We start from the raw sequence: 14,191 nt of genomic DNA on the forward strand, positions 1-14,191 counted from the left end.
TTGGACTCTGGGTTTGAAAATAGCACTTTTAGAAAGTGGCTATTTTCTTGTCTAACTATTACTGGTTTCTGCTGGTTTGGTGTGTGTGTGACAGGGGCTGGGTGGCTCCAGAGTTCTGAATGAGTCAGTGTGGGGTGAGTGGGACATTTGCATTGAGAGTAAGGGAAGAGTAGCTCCTGATAGCCTGCCCTGCCTAACACAATGCTGGCTCCACCTCCTGCTGGGCGTCTGAGGACCCTGCCCTGCACAGTGAATAGGCCAGGTGCCTCTGCCTGGCTACACCCACAACAAACCCAGGATGAGGGGAATTCCCCTGCCTGGACAAAGGGATCAAAGCCAAAAAGGGGTATAAGAGAAGGACCCCTGAACTAAGAATTTAGATCACTTCTGACAAGGAAACCTGAACCAAGGACAAGAAGTCTGCTGATCCAAGGACTTGCCTACCCCTTTTGCCAGTGTGCTGTTTGCTTGGGGGAATCCTGCAGTCACTTTTTGCCAAGGAACCAGGAGAGAGGAACTGTGTGTGTACTCTCAAATTTTGCTAAAGAAAATCTCCAAGGGTTGTAAGAGTGTCAGCCTCCTGTTGAAGTCACAGGGCTAAAGGACTTCATTTATTTGCTAAAAGTGCTTGTTGCTGGAACCTGGAAATCCAGCACCTCTGAAGAATCCAGCAATCCCGACGCCGACGGACGCCGCCGAATCCGGCTCAACATCGTGAGTAACGGCTCCAGTGTCCTGCTTCCTCAACGCCGGCCGCCGGGCCCGATCGACCAGTAGCGACGCCAGTGAGTAGCGAGTTCGGCTCCAGCTCCAAGTGACCCCGTGTCGCAGCGACCCCGAGCCCTCTCGACGCCGTGAGCGCTGCCCACTCTTGCAACATCATCATTGACATCGACGACGACGCCGTATCCTGCTTCGCCTCGTGAGCACTGCTCCTGCCTGACATCGGTCAACGCCGCTGCAGATCGCCCGACTCCGAGGCCCGATCGACGCCGAAGACGCGACGCCAGACATCTCGACGCCGCTGATCATCGTGTGCTTCGCTTTTCCAAGGTACTGTGTTGTGGGGGTCTGTTCGACTCCGGGCTCAACGTAGCGCTCCTCGCGGTCGACGCTGAACCTTTGGATTAACTTTGCCTCGACGTCGTGTGACTCCTGTGGGGGTTACATTGTTGCCAAGAACTGTGATTTAAAGAAGAAGAGTTGCTTTTGTTACTAAAGACTTTGTGCTAAGAAGAAACTACACTTGAACTATTATTTTTCCTTCCAAGAGTATTTATAAGATTGTGGTATATTTTTGTCGTTATTTGGTCTTGTGCTAAGCCTTATATAAAAATCCTAATTTTTATAATACTACTGTGTCGTGTCCATTTGTAGTGTATTCACTTTATTACTGTATGTGGTCATAAATGCTTAACGCACTGCCTCTGAGATAAGCCTGTCTGCTTTGCCAAGCTACCAAGGGGGCGAGCAAGGGTTATCTAAGTGTGTGATCCCCTTGCCCTGACTAGAGGAGGTGAGTCCCTATTTGTCAGAAGTGTATACCTCTGCCAACTAGAGACAGCCAAGTCTAACACCGCCTCTCTCAAGGGATGCGCCAGACTGTCACTTAACCATTCTGGGGACCCCGGAGAGTTCCACGTCGGGGCAAATTCACTATAATAATTCATGTTTATTTCTCTCCTGATTTTAAACCAAATTATTGCAAAGCTCTGCAGGGTTTTGAGCCATACTTTTTTGAAATAGCGTGGATCTCCATACTTTTGTACAAACCCCTTCTCTCTCCCTTGCATCCCTATTAACATTGCTCTAAACCTCTTGCCAGTTTCCGAGCTATCTGGGACACTGAATAAAGATTTCCCTCCTTTTAACAGAAAAACCCAGGCATATTATGTCAAATCTGGTAGCCGTAAGCCTCCTTTGTCATATTTCCCTCTAAGTTTTTTCCAAGCAATCCACGGTTCCCTTCGATGTCCAAACAAAGTTACAGATCCTGGATTTTTTAAGCCAGCTTTCTTTAAACACCATTGGTATATTTTGAAATTGGAAGGTACATTTCGGGAAAATTGCCATGTTCACCAGATTTACTCTGCCATAGATTGTTAATGGGAGATGAGACCAGCTAAGTAAGTTTCCCTACTGCCTTATTCACCTTTTGATAATTCACTTCCGGTATCTGTCCTACCTTGTGTACCACTTGAATCCCAAGATACCTCATTTCCTCCTTGACATAGTTTAGTCCTGAATTAGCGTTCTATTCCATCACCACCGTCTTTTTATCATTAATTTCATATCCAGAAAGCTGTCCAAATTGTGATGCCAAGTCATATAGTGCCGGTAGGGCAGTATTCAGGTCTGAAGTAAATATAATTAAGTCGTCTGCATATAGACCTACTTTCTTCACCCAATCCTGAATCCTATATGGTTGGATGCCTTTGTGGGATCTGATTTATTCCACCAACGGTTCAATATATAAATTAAAAAGCAACGGAGATATAGGGCACCCTTGCCTGGTCCCCCTATGAATATTGAAACTGCTAGAGATGTTCCCGTTCACTACTACCCTGGCCGTAGGGTTCTTGTAAATAAGCATTACTGCCCTACAGAAATTATTCCCTAAATTGGAGAGTTGTAGAATCTCCTGTAGAAAAGACCAGTTCACTCGGTCGAATGCTTTTGTAGCATCTACAGTGATTGCAGCTAGGAACAGTTTAAAAGTAGTTGCTATATCCACTGCACCAACTAAGTTATATGTTAGATATTTGATTCCCCTACCACGCATAAATTCCTTTTGGTCCTCATTTAATAAAACATCCAAAACTTCACTCAACCTATCTGCTAAGACCCTCAAGAAGATTTTATAGTCTGAGTTCAGTAATGAAATGGGCCTGTAGGAATCACAACAGTTTGGTGGTTAGTCCGGCTTAAGGATCAAGGTAATAGTGGCATTGTTCTAGGACTTTGGGATCTCCTTACCGTCCTCGAAAATCTCTCTAAAGAGTCTACACATTATAGGTGTCAAACAGCACTCCAGCTTTTTATAAATCTCAGCAGGAATACCATCCGGTCCTGCGGTTTAATTTATTTTCCCGGCTTTAATGGCCTTCCTTATATATGAGTCTAAAATTGGACTATTCAGTTTCTCCATTTGTGTCTCAGAGAGCCTATGAGGAATGTCTTGACCTAACCACTCTTTCACTTCCTCTCCCTTAGTAGCTCGATTTTCAGAGTACACTGATTCGAAATGGCTCACTAAAGTTTCCTCAATCACCTCCCTTGATCTAACTAGATGTTCTGACCCATTTGATTTCAGTTCTTTTATATGATTCCTACCCTGATCGATTTTTATCTTCCAGGCAAGAACCTTTCCACAACCCTTTCCATAATTGAAATGTGCCAGTCTACTTACCTTCCATCTCTCCTGTACTCTTCCTTCCAAAACACCTTTCACCTCCACTCTCAAGGAATATTTTAGCAGCTTATTATGATTGCTTGCAAAACTGCACAAAGAAACATTATCTGCATGTGTTGCAGTATCATTGTACGCCATGCGAACACAGTGCACACACAAACACAGTCATCACCTGAGGGTAAATACCTTTAAAATAAATATGGTTTCATTTTCTCATAAATCAGATGGAACGAAAATACAAAACAAGAATGTTGCACTTTAAATGTATGAGCTTTAGATGCTCTTCCCCTTTCCAAATGGTAATTCAGGTGGGATGCAGTGCAACAGAGTTTGTTTTAATTTATGTAAAGTAATGCTTCTCAGGGCAGGTAGCTCTAAGACTTTCTTCTATGTGGAGCACCCACAGCCTGGGTGCAATGAAGTGTGAGATCTTGCATCTGGCTGCCAATCAGCTTCCTGCAGCAATAATCAGACGCACAAAAGGAAAGGCCATGCCTAGAAACTGCAGAACCCCCACCCACACACTGACCACCCACTAAACCTGCAGTGCTCTATTAACAGAAGACATCAGCAGCCCTTTCCTAAAAGGTCTCCTTTAAATTTCTAAAGTAGGCTGTGTGCAGTGGGGGGTTGGCTGCAGTGAGGACCCAACACCGCTGCAGATAGCCAACCGCACCATGGACCCACAACCCAAATGTAATTTATTTTTCTTTTGTGGTACCAGTGCTAAAGCTTCACCACCATGATGTGGTACAAGCTTCCACCAGAGAAGCTTGTGCGGTACTGTGGTGCCATGGATGAACGCTTGAACGCGACTTCTGTGAAAGTACCTCAGTAGCTCATGGGAGGGTCACGCTGAGCCCCACGAGAGTACCATGGTACCTGCAGAACAAAATCCTTCTTTTTAATCAATTTTATTTTGGCTGTTGGGAGGGTCCCCACCCAAACCTCCCATACCCCCAGAATTGCCTGTGGTTCAGCATATTTCTACTCCGCCCCCCTTATACAATTTAAAAAATATATAATAATTACTGAGTCGGTACCCTAGTCCTGTAATGATCTTCCAAGTGTTTTGTGTTCTGATTTCAGTATCACAACAGCTCTTCTTTTAAATAATGTGTTTGACTTGTGGCACATACTTTAACACCACCGAAAATGGATCTCTCCAGTGTGTTGTTCTGTGGTGCTTTTTCCATCTCACAACAGCAAACTTCATAGTTTATTTTAAAAAAAGACCTCCTTTTACCAGTCTCAAAACATTGGAAGGCCAATTCGATCTTGCTGGAGTTCAAACCTGTGACCTGCATATCTCCACCATGAATAATTACCTCGCTGTGCCATCATGCCTGTATTCTTATGCTTAGTTCTAGAGTGCCAGAGACCCAATGAGTGACATATTCCAGTTCACCTCGTATGTGTGGCTTGCGCGTTCCCTTTCCCTGCTTGTGAGCCCGTGCTTGGGAAGGTGAGTGTGGCACAGAGTATGTGGTGATGGAAAGCTGGGGTGAGTGTGCTGGATCCAGCCTGGCATTCACTTTGAGCTTAAGGGAGGACTGTGACCTGCCGGGAATACAGACTACTCATGGACTCCGGCCCATCTTCGCCAAGACCCTTCCTGCGCTCTTCGCTGCTCTTTCTTGCTCTTTATGCTGGTCCCTTGGACTGGCTCTCGCCATTGGTCCGCTCTGTCCTCCTCCATGGATGCCTCTCCATTACATGTATCTCTGGCCCGTGTGGCATTCCATTATCATTGCAATGCTATAGGTCTCGCATTTACACTAGCATAAGCTATAGGCATTGTAAATGACAACGCCTTTTATTTATATTTTGAAAACAAAAATAATATGCATTGCTATTTACAATGTCAATAGTTCAAACTTGTTAAAGCTAATTATGAGTCAAAATTCGCCAGGCCCTACCAGGTAACACAAACACAACTAGGATCCTGGGGCCTGTTAGTCAGTCGCACTGAGTTACTTGATGACAGTTACCCATCAATTTCTGCTGTGACTAAGGTTGCATCTGTGTTTGCCATGTACGTGCTTTCTTGTTTATTTAATTAAGAAGTGTTTGTAATCTATGCACCTTCTGCTTTTCTGAGTAAAGGCACATGAAGAGTCCCCACGGGCATCTGTTAGTGATACCATTTCTACATATTCTGTGCCACATGACTACTTGCTGTTTAGCCTTGCCAAAAAACTTTCCTTGTAGCGCATTGTAGACCTCCTTTCTTCTAGTTAGAGCTGTTCCCCCCCATATCAAATGCTAATTTTGGGGGAAAGGAAGCTTTCAGTGTACACATTTTTTTGGCCTACAATTTATAGACTTTTGGTGCAATTGGTGTTGCAATATTAAGCAATGCCAATAGCTCAAACTTAAATAACCTGAGTCCCATTGCATTGTAAATGCTTGTTATATGTTATGGCTATAGTAGCAACTCTTTTGTTTGCATTCCAGATTATTTTATACATTTTCTATATGTTCCCGTGGGCTAGCAGTTATTGGTGCAGTGCGGGTAGTAGCACTTGGGCCCATGAGCAGTGGGGACTACTCCAACTTTTTCATGGCTGTCTTTTACCCAATGACAGGAAGGGAGCCCAGGATATGTCCCAGAGATTAGAGATGAGGCAGTCTTTCCAGCCATGCTTATAGACCAGATGCTATGAAAAGAATTTCTGTGCATTTGTAATTGCATTTGTATAAAAGCCTACAAATGTTCTAAATGAAGACAGAGGCATCAGGGACACAGAAGAGTGTTCAAGAGACTTAAGGATTGGAACCTTATGATGCCATGTTTTGCAAGCCGGGTATATGAAGATATGTGTTTTTCTTCATAATGTCCAACTATGACAAACATAAATGCAAAACAATGACACAAAATCGATACTTGTCCTGTGTAATCATACCTGCGGTACACCACGACCAGCTAAATGATTTTTTCGTGCTTCTGCGCGCATTTCAATAAATGGACGTGGTAGATCCGGATCTTCATCATTGTTTGGGGTTGACGAGGCTCCACCCATATTTCCTTCTTTGATTTACTGTAGATAAACATTGTCTTGTTAACATAGATATTAGGAGAAAGCAAACATTTTAGCATTTTTAAATCATTGTCAACAATGGACCATTTAGCAAAACATTACAAACAGATTCAGTCAAAGTCAAATTAATTTCAATTCGTTTTATACAAAAGAAAAAAATAAAATTATAAAGAAATCAGAAACACCAGCGCTAAAACCTTCATATAGAAGTCGAATAATAAAAGGACTCAGACAAAAAAAACTAAAGAGGTAAGATTAAAAAAAGAGTCTTAGGAACAGAGTTATTAACCTACTGAGCCCATCCAAACCTGAAGGACTACCCACAAATTAAAAGTAAATTATATTAAAAGTTTCTTTCTTTCCCACCTCGAATACATATGACAAGCAATCACTTTAGTAAATAATGCTACCTAGATGGTGGTTCCACATACAATTATTCACTACAGAAACCAAATTGAGCCACTGCGGTGGCAATCGGGAGGAAAGGTGAATGTGTCCTAGCGTGGTTAGAAGGCAACCTAACGATATTTGACACTTAGATACAAATATTAATGACTTCAATATTCCTATAGGTGTGCTGATATCTTGCCATTGTTTAAACAACATAGGTCATGAGGTTAATATGTAAATCCTTTCACTATCACTCTCTAAATATATGACAGTTCAATATTTCTCTCATACTTTAAACAATTTACACTTAATGTTCCTGATTTAGTATGCACTACTAGAAAGTCCCTGTTCCACATTTGTAACATTAAGAGAAAATGTAATTTCTAGACCATGTGTGCAATGCCTGATCAATAACTGGGGCATCTCCCTGTTCTTCAGATGGTATATTTTGGCTTTCACTAATTTCCAGTGGACTGAAACCTAAATTCACAGATTCTAGAATGGCCTATGAAACACTGGTAATCTTTCGCCCTAAGCAGATAATAAAAAGATTTAGATTTTGGAATAAGAAATTTCAGATGCATCACATCAAGCAAGCATATCTAGTATAATCCATTTGTGTTATTAAAAGATTTTAAAGCATTGACAATCATACCCCAATTATGCAAGAAACAAATGGTACCACTCGGTGAATTTTTAAAGACTTTTATGAGAAGGTCAAATAGTTTCTGTTCCATAGTACAAGTGTATCATATTTGATTATTAATATCTTTCCAGCTAGTAGAGTCTCACAAGACCATCCCTGTATTATATTGTTAGTGTAATAATAATACTAAAGTATTTCAAAGACATGGTTCTATGTGATAAATTTACTTGATGGAGATCCTATATCAAAACATCTGTATTTTTCTGCATCTAACATATAGCTATATATTGAGCTAAATCGTAAATGAGAGATTCTCTTCTGACTACCCAGTTTCTAGTGGATTTGGTGCATAAACAAACACATTCTTAGCATTCATTGTGCTATATTACTCATGTGGCATGAATAAAGAAGGCCAAGTAGTGTACATGATTTAGTTTCCCATTTTGAGGACAATGGACAATATTCTGGTGGAATACTATTATGAAATACCTGTGTTTTTGTTGTAATATAAAGAATGTTAATCACTCATATAAACCAAGAGGGAAATCCATTCCAAGGCTCATAACATATAAACCTGACTCAAATTCATTAGAGATATAGATGAGTTATTATGAAATGTCTTCTTCCAAGTAGGAATAAAACCCTGTTGTGTGTGCTTAGAAATAATAGACAGCAGCCTTTTGGAAAACATTTTGTATGTATTTGCGTATGTAGTGGTGTTTATGTAGGGCAAACCCAGCTGGGAATTAATGGAGTGCGTAACAAGGGGAAGGACCTCAGCAACATTTGATTACAGAAAGAGACACCTGCTAATTCTTGTGTGTTTGTGCACTAGTGCTCCTAAACAAAATGAGTTTCCAGTTTCTTCCTGAAATGCAGGAAAGTTGGAGCCATTTTCATGCAGTGTGTATATTGTTCTAGATACTTAGGGCAAAGGTGGAAAAGATTATTTTTTCTTCTTTGCACTTTTCGGTCTCCAGTCTGGCAGTTTTCTGGCTGCTGGCATTGCACTGTCCACCAGAGATTGTCGGTTCAATGACAAAGTATGTCAAGCTGAAGTCCTTGTAGGTGATGCAGCCAGTCTTGAAGATAAAACTGACCTGGAGGAGGATATGATGTACTTCCTCTGGTATTGGAGTGATCTGGTCACCCTTCTTGATACCCTTGCTATGCTAAATTGATACATTTTAGGGGTGACAAAAAGGTGTCCAGAAAGTCATTGAGTATTGCTTTGCCTCCCTCCAGATAGGAAAGAAATAGGGATTGCTCTGTTGATCTAAAATATGCACCTGGAAAGAAATGTATAACTTTTTCAGGAAGCAGAGCTGGAACCATGCAGTCTTTGGTTTCTTGGTCATGTGTTCTTTAAATGAGAAGTCAATGTCAAAGGTGAATACTAAGAATTTAGCATCAGCTGTGTAAGACATTGGTATACTAGTCAAAGGGGCTGATGAATCACCTTAAACAATAACCACAATCCTTAATAGGGTGAATCACTAAGGTCACTAAATTAAACTGAGCTCATCCCCCTGGTAGGTATGGCATAGAACAGACAGGCTTAACTTAGAGGCAACATGTAAAGTATTTATGCTGTACCATGACAGTAATAAAGTTGAAATGCAATACAATAATAACCCCAAACCAATTTAGACAAATAGAGTAAAATTTAACAAACAAAATGACTCCAAAATGACAGAAATCCAACAAGGGGTAATGGATATGTGAATTTTGAGTATTAGGTACGAATAGCACTGAGAAGCATAAAGTGCCATTGATAGTCAATGGTCTCAGTAGACATGGACCTAGACGCAATTTGGCGCTGACCATGTTGGAGGACGGTTCAGATACACCAACTAGGTTCATCCTGGTCTAAGAGTTTAACTATGACTTTAGTCCTGTAATTCCCAATGCATCACAGGAGTAGACTTCTAAAGCCCCCCAGGAACAACACAAGAAAATCTCAAACCACTTTAGAAAAATAAAATGCATGTTAATAAATAATTGACACCAAAACGGCAAAAATCCAATAAGGGGAAACGCAAATTAGAATTTTTGAAGTTAAGGGTTCAAAATAGTGTAAAAAAGAATTAGGACCCAACTGGGGTCATCTTGTTGCGCTTCGCCGGTACCTAGGATGAGTTAAGGCTGATTGCAATGGAGCGCAGGTAGGATACAGACACCAGGGTTCACCCAGTCTGAAGTTTGAGCCTCAGACTCAGTCTCTGAATAAAAGCCAGAAATGCTCAGCGTATGCTGTAGGGCAGCAATCTGTGGCCAAAGAGGGCTCCATTAAGTCATGTAGCCACTGAATAAGGTCGCAGAGAAGCCGTTGACTTTTGGCAGGAAAGCAGCGAATGAGAGAATGGCAATTTTGTGTTCAAGGAAGGTCCCTCCCTGGCCAAAATACTTTCACCACCTTTGCCAGGTGAAGATTTCTACATTCTGATTTAGTTACTTTTTTGAAGCTCGTATTCTTCCAGTGGGGCAAGGCTGCAGGCTGTAGCTAAACAAGTATCCACAAGGCCTGATACCTTCTCCGCAACTTCCCGTACAGAGAACCCCCTCACAACCCAAGAGGCGTAAATATTGACAACCTTATCAGAGTGAACACCATACAGTCGCCTCCCCCTCATTCTCCGGTCCAACTGAAATGCGTACTACTCAACTGCAGGTCAGCTAGCAAACACGCCTCTTACATATTCGACCTCATCCAACACAATGAGATAGATATCATCATCCTCACTGAAACTTGGCTCAATCCCGCTTCCACTACCTTCCTAGACCTCTTAGTGCCAGAGCTTTGAAGATGGGTGGTGGTCTAGCTTGCATACATCGGAGCTCACTATCGGTCTCCCACTCTGAGTCCTCTACCCCAATCTCATCCGAATACCTTTGTCTCAATTTCTTTAGTTGCAACCTTCCGGTTTGCAAACTACACACATTTTACCACCCACCTGCGGACAACCTCCTCTTCATTGAGCAATTAATGGGAATCATCTCTGGCAATGTTGATTCCGCTATGGCTCAAATCTTCCTTGGCGATTTCAACTTGCACTGGTCCAACCTCAATGACCAAGCTGTTGCATGCCTCAAATCATTCTTAAATGATCATGAACTGACCCAACACTGTGACCAGCCAACCCATATTAAAGGAGAACTTCTGGACCTCATAATCTCCAAAGGTCACACCATCACACTGGACACCATTTCCCCGTGCGATAGGTCCAATCATCACAGCATCTTCTTTTTTTATTAACTTGGAAGTCTCTCTGAGGAAGGCTCAGCCAGCGAAATCGAAGATTTGGAAAAGGGACCTCAGAAATATCAATACAGCCGATCTAGCAACCCACTGTATACCTGCCCTCTCGCCACAAGCTGACAGAACCGAGGTACATGCACTCACCAACTTCTCCAACTCTACTATTTCTAGCATCATGGATTCCATTGCTCCACTCCAACAAAAAAATGCCTCAACTAAAATTTCCAAACCATGGTTTAACAATGACCTAAATACGGAACGCCCCCACCTCAGGGCAGTTGAACGCTCATGGAAATTGAATCCATCCTTGAACCAATTAACAATCCTTAGAACGATTAGGAGCTGCTATAACAAACAAATCAAGATTGCTAAGGCCGACTATGTCAGTCCCAACTTAATCAAGCAGCTAATCGCCCCAAGAAGCTTTTTGAGTTGGTGAAACACCAAACCGCTCTGTCTCCGAGGTCAACGCACCTTCTTGCGAGGATCTGGACGCCTTCTTTACTGAGAAATAACCCCACATCAATATTGACCTTGACTCCAGGAAAGCACTCTTGCTAGCCGGGGCAGCGGCGCCCCCTTTGACCTTATTAGAGAAGTTTGAACCGACTGGCCTGAGCACAAAGAACAATGCCTTTTGGGACACCTTCACTCTCCTCAGCGAAAAAGACACCAACAAGATTCTTCAGAGTATCAACCCTTCTAATCATTTTAGCGACCCATTACCACTGTCCATCTTCAAAGAACTGAAGGAGTTCCTTACCCCCATATGGACAAAGATTGTCAATGCGTCTCTTGCACAAGGTACGATACCGGATTGTCTAAAAGCTGCTCAGGTAACACCTATCCTGAAAAAGTCTACAGCTGATAGTACAGACCTTAACAACTTCCGTCCTATCTCTAACATCCCCACCCTTGCCAAACTCCTAGAAAAATGCGTCCAATCTCAACTCTGTGCCCACATCAAGAATTTCCAGTTCCTGGATCAACACCAATCTGGCTTCCGGAGTGGGCACAGCACAGAATCGGCTCTAACGCACGTTATGGATGACATTTTAAAAATGCTTGACCAAAATGAATCCTGCCTCCTTATCCTCCTGGATCTTACCTCAGCATTTAACACTGTTAATCACGACAACCTCATATCCATTTTGAAGCACAGGATGAGCCTTTCCGGTTCGGTGCTGCAATGGTTCTCGTCCTTCCTCCACCGCAGATCCCAAAGAGTTAAGGTGAACCACTCTCTCTCCCAGCCATCACTAGTATCCATGGGGGTCTCCCAAGAGTCCGCCCTATCCCCTATACTCTTCAATTTATTCTTGAAACCCTTAGCTAATGCTCTAAACTCTGTGGACATTCTCTTCCATATGTATGCGGATGATGCGCTACTTTATCTGAAAATCTCATCCTCGAATAACCTCCTAGCACTCAACTCTACTCTAACAAAGACTCAGAACTGGTTAACTGAGAATCACCTCCTGCTCAACACCTCCAAAACAGAATTCCTTCTCATTTCTCCCCTGAATCACATCCCCAATATGGACCTCTGGATGAACCACCTCACTGCCTTCAACTCCTTCCCCCTCATTGTTGACTCAGCCAAATCTCTCGGACTAACCATAGACACGCATCTGAACATGAAATCTCAAATCAGCAATGTGTGTAAGGGAGTGAATCACCTTATGAGGATACTCCGGAATCTCAAACCTTTCCTCCCACAAGCTGACTTCAAGCAAGTGGTCCAAGCACTTGCTTTGCCAAGGCTAGACTATGGCAGTGCAACACTCTGTGGCCTCCCCAAATATACCTTTGCCCCACTAGGTATTTCACTTAATGCGGCTGCCAGATTGGTCACGGGGATCAAAAGAAACGAGCACATCTCCTCAGTCTTAAAATCCCTAAATTGGTTGCCCTATGAAGCTAGAATTCAGCTAAATGGGATCTTTACTTGAGAATACATCTCGATTTATTGACCACTATTTAAGACTATTTGTGGTCAGTCTACCTGCATACCTCAAATAGACCACCCATTTTTTGACCATCATAGAAGGTATTCATTGGGAACCCAGTTACATTATGATCACACTGGATGTATGCAGTTTGTATACATGTATTCATCATCAACTAGGTTTAGAAGTCGTCAAACATTTCCTAAACAGGCGCTCCATTTTATTTCTCTCACATTCAAAGATGATCCTCTCCATGATTGAGTTTTGACTGACGAATAATTTTTTTCTTTTTGATAATGTCGTCTATCACCAATCACAGGGCACAGCCATGGGCACCTACTTCGCCCCCAGCTATGCCAATTTGGTAATGGGCTGGTGGGAGGAGCAGGTGGCCGCCCACTTGGAGGATTACGATCGCTGTGTCTTGTGGTTGCGTTTTATAGACAACATCTTTTTAATTTGGAATGGAGATATGGAATCTGCTAAGGCTTTTGTAACACAGCTGAACCAGAATGAGTATAATTTACAGTTCACTGAACATATGAGTTCTACTAAGATCGAATTTTTGGACATTTCGGTTGAGATTGTTGATCAAACAATACATACCAGACTTTTTCGGAAAAGTACAGCAGGAAACAGTATTTTAAATGCTGCGAGTTCACATCCTCGGCAAATAGTGTATAGTATCCCTTATGGGGAATTGTTAAGAGCGAGACGTAACTGCAGCTCAGATAACAGTTACCTCCAAGAAAAAAACATCATGGTCCAGCGTTTTAAGGAGAGGAGATACAGCCCTAAAACTATAGCGGAAGCCTCTAAAAAGGTGGACGCAGTAACTCGGACACAACTACTATATCCAGCACAGAGGGATGTAGAAAAGAGTACTCTGCGTTTCATCACTAGCTTTTCTGGACAGGTTCCAGAAGTACGCAAAATACTGAACAAGCACTGGCATGTCTTGTTAACAGACACCAACCTTGAGAAACATCTTAACAAAGGCCCTCAAATAAAAAATTTCAAAAATGTAGATCCCTGAGGGATGAGTTAAGCCCGAACTCGGTAACTGAAGTAGTTGGAAGTAACAGGATAAGCCGAGGTGGCTTCAAACGGTGTAGAAATTGCAAGGCATGTCGCAATAGTGTGGATTGTACTGCTCTCTCGATCTCTGGAACGAAGAAGGAGGTAGAAATTAAGAAAACTTTGACGTGCAACACCACCTATTGTGTGTATGCACTAATATGTCCATGCAATAAAGCCTATATCGGCAGCACTATACATCGTGCAAAGAAACGCATGCATGAACATGTTAGGGCCATTAGGCACAACAATAGACAATATCCTGTTGCACGGCACTTCTATGATCACTGTTTTTCAGATTGAGAAACAGTTGCGGATGGTTGTTATTGATGATGTCTGTGAGAATGGGCTGGGTGGTAATAGGCAACTCCTACTTCGCAAATTAGAGTCAAAATACATCTTTGACCTAGAAAAAAT

General features: G+C 42.3%; 1 protein-coding gene across 2 annotated transcripts in view; it reads right to left on the reverse strand.

The window, feature by feature from the left end:
- LOC147726118 (uncharacterized) overlaps positions 1-14,191 on the reverse strand; it is a 50,899-nt gene that overhangs the window by 13,334 nt on the left and 23,374 nt on the right. The window contains exon 1 of one of the 2 annotated variants that reach the window (XM_086960223.1): positions 6,319-6,448. The exons of the other annotated variant lie outside the window; for it this stretch is intronic. Within the exon in view, the coding sequence (XP_086816349.1) occupies positions 6,319-6,435 (117 nt within the window). The 5' untranslated portion in view covers positions 6,436-6,448. Of the gene's footprint in view, positions 1-6,318; positions 6,449-14,191 lie in introns of those variants that run through there. 2 annotated transcript variants of the gene reach the window in all.

Source organism: Lissotriton vulgaris, chromosome 3_1 (assembly GCF_964263255.1).
Source record: "Lissotriton vulgaris chromosome 3_1, aLisVul1.2, whole genome shotgun sequence".
NCBI lineage: Eukaryota > Metazoa > Chordata > Amphibia > Caudata > Salamandridae > Lissotriton > Lissotriton vulgaris.